This window comes from Maniola hyperantus, chromosome 15 (genome assembly GCF_902806685.2).
Source record: "Maniola hyperantus chromosome 15, iAphHyp1.2, whole genome shotgun sequence".
Taxonomy (NCBI): Eukaryota; Metazoa; Arthropoda; class Insecta; order Lepidoptera; family Nymphalidae; genus Maniola; species Maniola hyperantus.
In genome coordinates, this window is record NC_048550.1 from 5441824 (window position 1) to 5453272 (window position 11449).

General features: G+C 35.5%; 1 protein-coding gene and 1 long non-coding RNA gene across 3 annotated transcripts; one reads left to right on the top strand and one right to left on the bottom strand.

Moving 5' to 3' along the window:
- The first annotated feature begins 3475 nt into the window (after positions 1-3475).
- LOC138403344 (uncharacterized) lies at positions 3476-3846 on the top strand. Its single transcript, XR_011237609.1, has 2 exons — positions 3476-3653; positions 3737-3846. It is a non-coding gene; the product is annotated as an uncharacterized lncRNA (long non-coding RNA).
- Positions 3847-7782: 3936 nt separating this feature from the next.
- On the bottom strand, positions 7783-10944 carry LOC117989179 (ADP-ribose pyrophosphatase, mitochondrial). 2 transcript variants are annotated; one of them, XM_034976501.2, is made up of 4 exons: positions 10564-10944; positions 10083-10290; positions 9381-9529; positions 7784-8203 (listed from the first exon to the last, which is right to left on the bottom strand). In XM_034976501.2, exons 1-4 carry the CDS (start codon positions 10853-10855, stop codon positions 7920-7922), a joined length of 933 nt encoding a protein of 310 aa, XP_034832392.1. In that variant the 5' UTR covers positions 10856-10944; the 3' UTR covers positions 7784-7919. The 2 variants fall into 2 exon arrangements, with proteins under 2 accessions (XP_069359418.1, XP_034832392.1); XM_069503317.1 differs by lacking the exon at positions 10564-10944 and having other exon boundaries at positions 7783-8203; positions 10083-10303.
- Positions 10945-11449: the final 505 nt, after the last annotated feature.

Consider the following 11449-nt stretch of genomic DNA (forward strand, 5'->3'; position numbering starts at 1 on the left):
CAGCACGACAGCAGAGGTTAATGGACCAGTTATTTAATCAAAATTTTTGTAGTGATATTGAAAATGGAATAGTATTTTGTTATATAGATGATATTGTTATTTGTTCTGCTGATTTTGAAACCCATTTAATTTTATTAAACAGAGTTCTGGATAAACTAAAAATGGCTCAACTATCCATAAATTTTGAAAAATGTAATTTTTTTAGAAACTCTTTGAAATATTTAGGGTATATAGTGGATGAATTTGGTTTACGCACAGATCCTGGAAAAGTTGCCGCAGTTTTGAACTTTCCGACCCCAAAAACTGCACAGGAGGTAAAGATTTTCCTAGGCACTTGTTCTTGGTACAGGCGCTTTATTAGGAATTTTTCAACCATCGCTGCACCACTCAATAGACTAACGAGTAAAGGAAAGAACGCACCTAAATTTGAGTGGAGCGAACAGGCAGAGGTAGCATTTAATACATTGAAGAATGCGTTGGTAACCGCACCTGTTCTTGCGGTACCGAATTTTGAAAAACCATTCAAAATACATTGTGATGCTTCTGCATATGGTGTTGGCGGTATGCTAACGCAAGAAACCGATGGTTGCGATCATCCCATTGCGTATGTCAGTAGGAGCCTAAATAAAAACGAAAGGAATTACAGCGCGACGGAACGCGAGGCTCTAGCTGTGATTTTTGCAGTGGAGAAATTTCAGGCTTATTTTGGTTCCAAGCCAGTCACAATTATCACAGACCATGCATCCCTAAAGTGGTTCTTAAATTTAGAAAATCCCTCAGGACGACTCGCCAGATGGGGTTGTAGATTATCACAGTATAATTTTGTTATCGAACATAGGAAGGGTTGTGATAATGTAGTTCCGGATACCTTGTCGAGACTCATACACGTAGATGTAGTTGGTGATCGTAATGATAACTCTAGTCATCAAGTTTTGGTAGATGACTGGTATGACAAAACATTTAATGGCTGTAAAATCAATCCAGCAAATTTTCCGAATTTTAGTATTTTGAACGATAAACTATATCGTTACAGTAAATGTAAATACCAGCTTCTCAGTGAGTTCGACTGGAAAGAGGTAGTCCACAAGAACGACATCCTTAGAATTATGCAACAAAACCATGCAGATGCAACTGCAGGTCATTTTGGTGTGTTCAAAACTCATCGCAGATTATCCCTCAGATATTTTTGGCGTGGTATGTATAAGGACGTGGTTGAGTACGTTAAGAATTGTGATACTTGCTCTGCGTATAAACACACGACATCAGCCACTCCAGGTCTGCTAGGGAAGCCTAAAGTCTGCGAGAGACCTTTTCAGGTCATTTCGGCTGATTTAGTCGGACCTTTGCCTAGGTCTAAATCAGGATTTACATTTCTTTTTGTGGTGACGTGTTGTTTTTCGAAATATACAATGTTGTTTCCGTTACGGCGTGCCACAGGTGCCGCTGTTGTTAAAGCGCTAGAGAATTTTGTATTTTTGAACCATAGTGTTCCAGAGACTGTGATTGTGGACAATGGGTCCCAATTTACAGGATCTGAATTCCGTAATCTCATTAAGCGTTATAATATTCCGAAATTACACTACACACCACTGTACACTCCGCAAGTTAACCTTGTTGAGAGGTACAATAAGGTTGTTATGACTGCTGTAGCCGCTTTTGTGAAAGATAACCACAGGTCCTGGGACGAAAACCTGTACAAGGTCCAGTTCGCCATAAACAGTGCGGTTAATGAATCCACTGGATTCTCCCCGTTCTTCCTTGTCCACGCTAGAGAACCGGTTTTAAATGGTTCCTTCTATAAGGACACGGATAAGGAGTACGAGGCCGGAATTCCAAGGGAGGAATACGCAGGAAAGTTTGGAACTTTGGAGGACATATTTGGTCAGGTTAGGAGAAATTTGTTTCAGGCTCATGCAGAGTATGCAACGCATTACAACTTAAGGCGTAGGTCTGCAAGCTATTCTGTTGGGGACATAGTGTGGAAAAAGACCTATCCACAAAGCGACGCTACAAATTTTTTCGCAGCTAAGCTGGCACCTAAGTATGAAAAGTGCAGGGTTGTCAAGGTTTTGTCACCTTTGGTTTACGAACTAGTTAGAGTAGCTGACAACCACCCAATAGGCACTTGGCATATTAAGGATATTAAGAAGTAGATATTTGCCATTACTTAGTTTGGTCTAAACTGTTTGAATATTTAAGTTATCAATATTCAATTAGGAATTTGTATGAGTGTAGTGATGTTCTGAATTAACAGTTACATTACCATGGTTCAGTTGAGGATGAATGTAGTGGATGTATGTAGGGATGAATATGTGATGATTGGAATGCTTGTGGTAGACCAACCGGTTGAGAAAGTAAAAATGCAAATATCGTACGTTGGGGATAACGAAAAGGGGGGGTTTTGTGTTTTGTTCTCGTTTTCCTTCTAGATAATGGATCATTTCTGTTATTTTTCCGATTCTGTTCCGAGATCTATTTTCTAGGAGAGTTATTTCGTTTTTTTTTTCTCATATTCCGATTTTGATTCGGTTTTATTTTTCCGAATGGGATAGAGAACGGTTGCCATATCAGATGGACCCGTTCACAACCAGATTTTCCGTATTTGTTGAGTAACAAATATTACGATGGTAGTTTAAAAGAGTGAACCACCGTAGGCCTAGACGCATTCTATCAGTCAGCTGAAGAATGATGCCAAGATGTTTCCACTCAAGTGTCTTAGACACCATGAAGTTTTTTTGTATATATTCTTTTTAGAAGTTAGGGTTGTGTAGTTAAGTATAATGTATAAAACCTTACACTGTTTTCAGTATATTTATTTTGTTAGACAATTTTCCTTGTTAGTAGTAGATGTGCGTTCACGCGTAACTTCTGTGTTTTTTTTGTTTGTTTGTTTCAGGCAAATTGTTAGTAGTTGTTGGATGACGCTGAGGGCAGCGTGGTTCAACCTGTTGAACCTTTTCGTAGGAGGGGAAGTATTGTGACGTTGTAAATTTTGAACTACTAATTAGCGTTTCGCTTTTAATAAAAATCAATGTTGTTCAAAGTATGTTGGTGCCACCTAGCATCAAGGTGCAGAACTACGCGTGGGTCGATGTTCAGAGTTCATTCGAGCCACAATAGATGGCGTTTGCTTCGTTGTCAATTGTCGTAAAAATAAAACAAAATAATTAAATAAAACCATAATATCATTTGTTTATTGTTAAGTCATTAACAAAACGGTTCTTATAATATACCCTTAGGTTCCGCAAATATTCAAAAATGAATTGGCTTCATGATCAAACTAAATGAGAGCGGCCACACTCGGGTTGCGTCTGGCAACACCGATAGGTGAGATTTAGAATTTTCCTGGAGTCAACATGTGAAGACGAATTTTTTTTCGTTCCAGGAAAATCTCATTCTTTTTCGCCCATGGCTTCGCCTGGGAAAATACAATAGTTATAAAATTTTAGTCATCCTAACGTATTTCAATGTTTCATCAATTATGGTGAGTGAAAAATCAAGTAATGTGGATTCGACAAAATGGCGGTTTGGTTAGAGAAAATCCTAATTTTATGATTTCATTCCAGTTCCAGTTATTTTATCTTCCCAAATAAATGAGGATAATGGGTTGTGGGTGGACTTCTGAAAACCATTGGTGGCCAGGAGTTCAATAGGTGAGTTGTGTTTGATCGGGAAAATTCCACGTGTCGAAATTTTCACACAGCACAAATTATAATCTTGTTTTTCTTTGTTACAGGGTTTACGTTTACGTTTTACGTTTAGCTTCAGTTTTCCGTTTTAGTTTTCCGTTTGCGTTTTCGGTTTTCGTATTTATTTCTTTTGCACATTCACGTTGACAACTTAATTGCTATGGATAAGACTTGGTGAAAATCTTTGTAATGAAACATTTCGGTTGTGAAGAATCAAATAAATTGAGTTTTGGATCTTGGCCGATGCCGTCCAGCTACCTTGCAGTCTTCGCACCTACAAGTAAGCAAATGTTTGTATCCTGCAACAGTTTAGTGAACCTTCTTAGTGTATGTGTACAGTAAGAACCCTGTCTTTACTACTGAGCTTTTATTTTGAAACAATTTTATGAATTTTACTGTGTCATTGTCTATTCCATGCCAATGGCATCTTAAATTTAAAACATAGATTTTATGTACTATCTACCTAAGGCATTCTAATGTATCTAAATTAAGTCTTGGCATTAAGCTAGAATAACTAAGCATTATTAGCCATCACAATGTATTAAGCGACCCCGGTAAAAGTTACATTAAAAACAATTTTGCCTAACATCTAGCAAATTTCATTTATAACACCTCATATACATTACAAGGGAGTCGACGGCTAGCTCTATTCTTTACTAGGTAGATAGATCAAGTAAAGTAAATTATTATTTTCCTCTAATCTTTGTAAGGTGGTAGATTATTCCGTATCCGGGTATATTTCTATTCCGCCCAATTTACCACCCTTACAAACTGCTGGTCATTGTGCGACCACATAGTCTGTTAAATAAGATTTACTAGCATGGGACCAAGTTTTATGCTAAATCTGCTGATATCGCTCTACACAGACTTAGTGAAAAGATAGTCCTAATCACAAACAAGTCAGTTGCGCGTCCAGGTAGGATAATTATTAGATATTTTAAATTTATTTAAATTTTAGATTTATTTTCTTGTGACGTTGTAAATTTTGAACTACTAATTAGCGTTTCGCTTTTAATTAAAATCTATTTTGTTCAAAGTATGTTGGTGCCACCTAGCATCAAGGTGCAGAACTACGCGTGGGTCGATGTTCAGAGTTCATTCGAGCCACAATAGATGGCGTTTGCTTCGTTGTCAATTGTCGTAAAAATAAAACAAAATAATTAAATAAAACCATAATATCATTTGTTTATTGTTAAGTCATTAACAAAACGGTTCTTATAATATATCCTTAGGTTCCGCAAATATTCAAAAATGAATTGGCTTCATGATCAAACTAAATGAGTGCGGCCACACTCGGGTTGCGTCTGGCAACACCGATTGCTGAGATTTAGAATTTTCCTGGAGTCAACATGTGAAGACGAATTTTTTTCGTTCCAGGAAAATCTCACTTCTTTTCGCCCATGGCTTCGCCTGGAAAAATACAATAGTCATAAATTTTAGTCATCCTAACGTATTTTCAATGTTTCATCAGTTATGGTGAGTGAAAAATCAAGTAATGTGGATTCGACAAAAATGGCGGTTTGGTTAGAGAAAATCCTAATCTCATGATTTCTTTCAGTTCCAGTTATTTTAACTTCCCAAATAAATGAGGATAATGGGTTGTGGGTGGACTTCTGAAAACCATTGGTGGCCAGGAGTTCAATAGGTGAGTTGTGTTTGATCGGGAAAATTCCACGTGTCGAAATTTTCACACAGCACAAATTATAATCTTGTTTTTCTTTGTTACAGGGTTTACGTTTTTAATTTTACGTTTACGTTTACGTTTTACGTTTAGCTTCAGTTTTCCGTTTTAGTTTTCCGTTTGCGTTTTCGGTTTTCGTATTTATTACTTTTGCACATTCACGTTGACAACTTAATTGCTATGGATAAGACTTGGTGAAAATCTTTGTAATGAAACATTTCGGTTGTGAAGAATCAAATAAATTGAGTTTTGGATCTTGGCCGATGCCGTCCAGCTACCTTGCAGTCTTCGCACCTACAAGTAAGCAAATGTTTGTATCCTGCAACAGTTTAGTGAACCTTCTTAGTGTATGTGTACAGTAAGAACCCTGTCTTTACTACTGAGCTTTTATTTTGAAACAATTTTATGAATTTTACTGTGTCATTGTCTATTCCATGCCAATGGCATCTTAAATTTAAAACATAGATCTTATGTACTATCTACCTAAGTCATTCTAATGTATCTAAATTAAGTCTTGGCATTAAGCTAGAATAACTAAGCATTATTAGCCATCATTCTGTATTAAGCGACCCCGGTAAAAGTTACATTAAAAACAATTTTGCCTAACATCTAGCAAATTTCATTTATAACACCTCATATGCATTACAAGGGAGTCGACGGCTAGCTTCTATTCTTTACTAGGTAGATAGATCAAGTAAAGTAAATTATTTTTTTCCTCTAATCTTTGTAAGGTGGTAGATTATTCCGTATCCGGGTATATTTCTATTCCGCCCAATTTATCACCCTTACAAATGGCGCCCGAACGTTTTTTTTTATATAGTTATTTCAGTATATTTTGAGAAATTTTGTGAATTTTATGAAATGTACTCCGCTGATTGTACAATTTTCTAAGTAGTGACACATTGCAAAGAGCACTAAGCTGTTTTTTATGGTTAACTAACTAAATAATAACTAATAGTTAGAAATTTTGTTTGATAGTTTAAGTAATTTTCTGAGTATAGTCCAACATTTGTTTTTTCTTATTTAATTAACACATTATAAATGGTGTTTATGCCGTTCAATTATGTTATTTGACTTACCTTGGAGGTGTATAAGTGAATGTTTGCCTTCAGTTTAGTAATAAACATTGCTTAACTGAGTTGTTGTTGGGTATTGCTTTCAATAGTAAGTACATCTTATGTTTGAAAATTCCGGTAACTTAGTATAATTAAAGTTTTGAAACGCTATGTCCTGTTAACTAGTTACACACATACATTTATAAATACTAAGAGTTACAACTTGTGAAACTAAATATATAAACTATATTCAGAGATTACATTAAGTTCAAGTATGAAGTTATGAACAATTTTTTTTCAGTGACTTGATACTTCATTATTTTGTTGAAATTTTGTTTAGAGCTGTGTTAAGGTTATGATAAAAGCTACTTCACACACAAAACATGTTAAGTTTAATTGAATGCTGGTAGTTTAAAGTGACATTAGAAACAGATTTTGTTGTATTTTAGGTTATGTGTTAAAAGTGTAAAGTAACAGCCATCAAACCATTGCACAATCTCTTTGTTGTTTTGAAAGATAATATGCTAGTCAGAGTTCATTGCAACTTTGTTGCCTGTTTACTTTTGTAATTGTAAAGGTTGTAACACACTGTGTACTCATAAAGGTGATACTGCACCTTACAATCATTTATTCAATTTTGGGAAGTTTTATTTTGTTATATTTTGTTTACTATAGTAATAATATGTGCTTGTATTATTAACAATATTTTGGAATAGGAACATAATTGATAAAATAGTTAGGATAGACTTAAGAATATTGTTTTTGTTGTGTATTTTGCTTGTGTATATTTAATAGTTTAAATAACTTCTTTTGTGTTTGTGTTTAACCAATTTGTATAAGGCTAAACATAGACAGTTACACAAGCTCGATATTTTGTTAAATGTGTTTTGACTTAACACAATGGAACAGACTTTTGCCCAGTTTCATTCACTTTTGAAGGACGAATTGTGTTATGAGGTATCCATTCGTTCCGAAACTCCAGCACCTACAGTGCTAGGTTTAAAGAAACAGTTAAAACAATTAATTCAGGAAATTCCTTCTGAATCAATTTTAGAGACAGATTTCTCTTCTGAAAGTGAGTTAGGGGTTATTACTAAAAAACTTCAAGACTTAGAAGATTTATTAAAAAAGTGTTCTGACACTAAAGATTATTCTATTATTCTTTAGATTATTAGATTATTCTAGGCTGTTGCCTGTTCAGTAAAATGGAGCCTCTTATCTTTCCACAAGTCTGTAATTCATCGGTTGACAGTAATTAGGTTTAATGCAAAAAAATACAGTGGTTATTTTGCACATTCTAGAAGCTTATTAATTATTTATCAAAAAGGTTATGTAAATAAATAACTCAAAATTATTCTAATTTTATTTTTATTTTCTTATACCTACTGAATTGCTACATAGTACATACCTAAAAAAATGCATTTCGCGTTGTGCGTGTAACAATGAACTACTTAAGTCACACATATTTGAATATTATGCTATTTTAAGTACCCCTTATTTTTCTGTATGTTTTTTAAGTACTGCATTAACTATGTCTTTATGGCTTGCATAGAGGTTTAAATCATTTGTAATGTCCACCCATCGTACACCCACAGCGTCATCGCCCGCTTTAAGATTGAATGCTCCCACCATCGAACCTGATTCATCATGGAAGTTATAGGCCACTGTTTCCATCCAAGCATTGTCAGTGTTACGAGGATCATCTACATATCCACTGTAAATCTCAATGCCATCGCTGAAGAAATGGTGGAATTTCTCTTTCCATTGGTCTTTTTCATCTGATGACAAAGAGCTATTGTTAGAATATGCAAAGAGTTTGGTATTACTTGACATAATATTATGTGGTGTAAAAATGCACTTCTTTGGATAAGACATACTTACAAAACCCAAACAAAGAAGTATTGTTGGGAGTTGGTTGTATGCTAGGCAATTGTCCGAACCCTGACTATAATCGACTAACATACGAGAAAGTAATAGCTATTAGCGAGGAATGAGTTGACCTAAAAACTAGAGTGCGAGCAATGAGAACTGAGTAGGATAGTTTTGTCTCTGGGCTGTAAGCAAGTGTGTGAGTGTAACGGGCCGTCGTACATTAAAGTTAACCAAACGACGTGTTGTGTTCACCGCCAAGAGAGAGTCGCGAGTTTTTCTTTGATTAGCTGAGACCACAGTCAGCGATCAATAATTAATATATTTATCTTTTATTGACACAACCATCCATATTAATATTATAAATGCGAAAGTGTGTCTGTCTGTCTGCTAGCCTTTCACGGCCCATCTATTCAACCGATTTTAACGAAATTTCGTACAGAGATAGTTTACATCCAGAAGCAGGACATAGGCTACTTTTTATCCTGGAAAATCAAAGAGTTCCTACAGGATTTTTAAAACCTAAATCCACACAGTCGCTGCATCATCTAGTTAATCATAAATCAATTGTATGCTTTTTGAGAGAAAAATATTCGATAGGTAATCATTTTCTCGTCCGTGTGACACACAGTGGGACAAGTGCCTTAATGAGCTTACAATTAATATGGTTTGATTCCTATACATCAATCACCTTGCTGGGCTTAGGGTTGAGTGTTACAAGTATCTGTCATTTTTATTATTATAATGAATACACACTTCATTTTTAGGGTAACGTACCCGAAGGGTTCTAACAGGACCCTACTCTGCTGTCCGTCCGTCTGTCTGTCAGCGTTAACCTTAATAGGTAGGGGCCCGAAATTTTCACAGAATGAGTATTTTTGTTGCCGCTATAACAACAAATACTAAATATTTCAAAATTGCTGCCATGAAAAGTTAAAAAAATTAAAGTGTTATTTCTTGCACAATGGCACAAAACCCTTCCTGTGTGAGTCTGACGTCGCACTTGACCAATTTTATACCCCAACTTTAAATTATTACCATGCAAAGATTTTATAGAAGATAAACATCAAGTAATTGAATAGAAACCTTCAGTTGCGTCAAGTGAATTCATGGCTTCTTCTTGAAATTCCCTGATGGCAGTGGCTGCAACTTTCTCTCCAGGGTCCACCATTCCTCCTGGAAGTGCCCACTCTCCTGAGTCTCTTCTTCTGATTGCTATAAACTGGAGAACAGACCTGAAATATTTATAAAGAATTTGTAGTGTAGGCTTGGTGTCTCTCCAACCGTAAGCGCGGTGTAACACCTGCTTGCCCCAAAACTGCTAAAGTTGCACATTGCATTGTATTAATGCATTCTCGATTTTTACGCGGCTTAAGCTCAACATGATCAGACGTTTTATTTCTATCATTACCACCAACACCAATCTCCACATGGCGACCCTGTCCTAAGGACTTGAGAAGCTGTGAAGGTGGAACATTGTTTTTTTGTTTAACTCAAAATAAATCAAGAATTAATTTATGCATAAAGGCTAATATATTTTAAATTTAAAGAAGGTGTAAAAATAAAGAAGATGACTGATTAACCTACCTCTATGATATCTACAAATGAGACTTTTCATTTACCAGCATGTTTATTAAAATTTAAAATTTAATATAGAAATTTTAAAATGTTTACACTAACCACTAAAATAATTTATTATCAGCAGCTGAAAGAGAATGTCTTATTAGTTTGCCTTGACTGAACATATATACTTGTTTTATCAAAAATACATAATAATTTTCTACTTACTCTTTGTTATCTAATTTTTTCCACCGAGTGACGACAGGGTCAGCAGCATGGTTCGGTCCCCAACGGCCAAGCACCCCTCTACCACATATACCAGTCCTGCCTATTGGATTTAGTGGAAAGCTGTCCTTAATCTGATATACACCCATATAACTTTTTCTATTGACATTTCCATCTATATCATTCCATTTTGGTGTGAAGGCAGGGTTACCTGTAATTTTTTTCTAATAAACTTTATTCAATGTTCAACTTAAAATAGTAATAAATAATTTATGTTTGGGAATGTAAAACAACAGGTTGAAATACAATAAATACTTGATTGTGAAGGTTTGCACAGTGGAGCTTGACCTCTTTTACACAGATAATTTCATATAGAGAGAGCCAGCGCTTGCCAGGCCTTCGTTATTTTATAAAAGCTGAAAGTTTCTCTGCGTATTGTCCCCAACACAGGGAGGAACGATCAGCAACTAATAATCTCCTTTACCTATTTCGCTATCTGCCCAAGGTTTGCCTTCAATAGTGGGTGAAGTATAATTAGATGGTTTATATTCCCTAAATTTAGAAGACCATAGCACTTTTTCATCAGGTACAGGAAATCTTTTAATATTTGACCGAGGATATAATGGGGAACGACATTTATGGTGAATGGACATTGCGGATAGAACAGGCCGGATCATATATGAAACAATATGTAAATACAAGAATATCTTAGCCACAGAACACTTAAATACTCCTGTCCTAACATTAAATAACGATTTAATTAAATGTAAGCCCATTAAAATTTCAAAAATAACTTTGGCTTTATTCTTGCTTTGTTTTTGTTTGTATTTTGTTGCAGTTGGCGTTATTTTGTAGAAGTTTATTTGTCAATATGACGTAATCTTTGTCAATGTCAACTTCCTTTTTTTAAACTGGTTTTACGGCCCTGGGCTCTAGCCCTTTTGAGCCTATACCAACTTTCTTTTACCACCAAACACAAACCCCAGCCAGTGTGATAAAAAACAAATCCTCGACATCTAGTTTCCACCGACGGTTTATAACAGTGTAAGCACTTGTTTACAATAAAAATTCGTTGTAAACTGCCGCTGGAGACAGATGTGAACTGTGGAGGGCTTGTTTGCTACAACAGTCTGGTTGAGGTTTTGGACTACAACTTAACCATAAACAAAATAGCTCTGATGATGATGAATTCTTTTTCTGGTAGGTGATGGTGATGAATCACCTTCAGCTATTTTAGTTCCATAGATGATCTTTTCAGTGTCTTGGTATTTCTCATTTACTGCATATGGGTAAGTTACCTACCATATTGCAAATTGCCCCGGTTTTTGTTTGAAATATAATAAAATAATAGACGTTCTTGCTTAGGGAAC

Excerpts from the sequence above, each read along its gene's own strand:
- LOC117989179 (XM_034976501.2), bottom strand. The coding sequence starts at position 10,855 with ATGGGCTTACATTTAATTAAATCGTTATTTAATGTTAGGACAGGAGTA. Across the intron at positions 10,291-10,563 it reads TTGGGCAGATAGCGAAATAG|GTAACCCTGCCTTCACACCA; the intron begins GTAAAGGAGATT and ends AAAAAATTACAG. Across the intron at positions 9,530-10,082 it reads AAAAAATTAGATAACAAAGA|GTCTGTTCTCCAGTTTATAG; the intron begins GTAAGTAGAAAA and ends TAAATATTTCAG.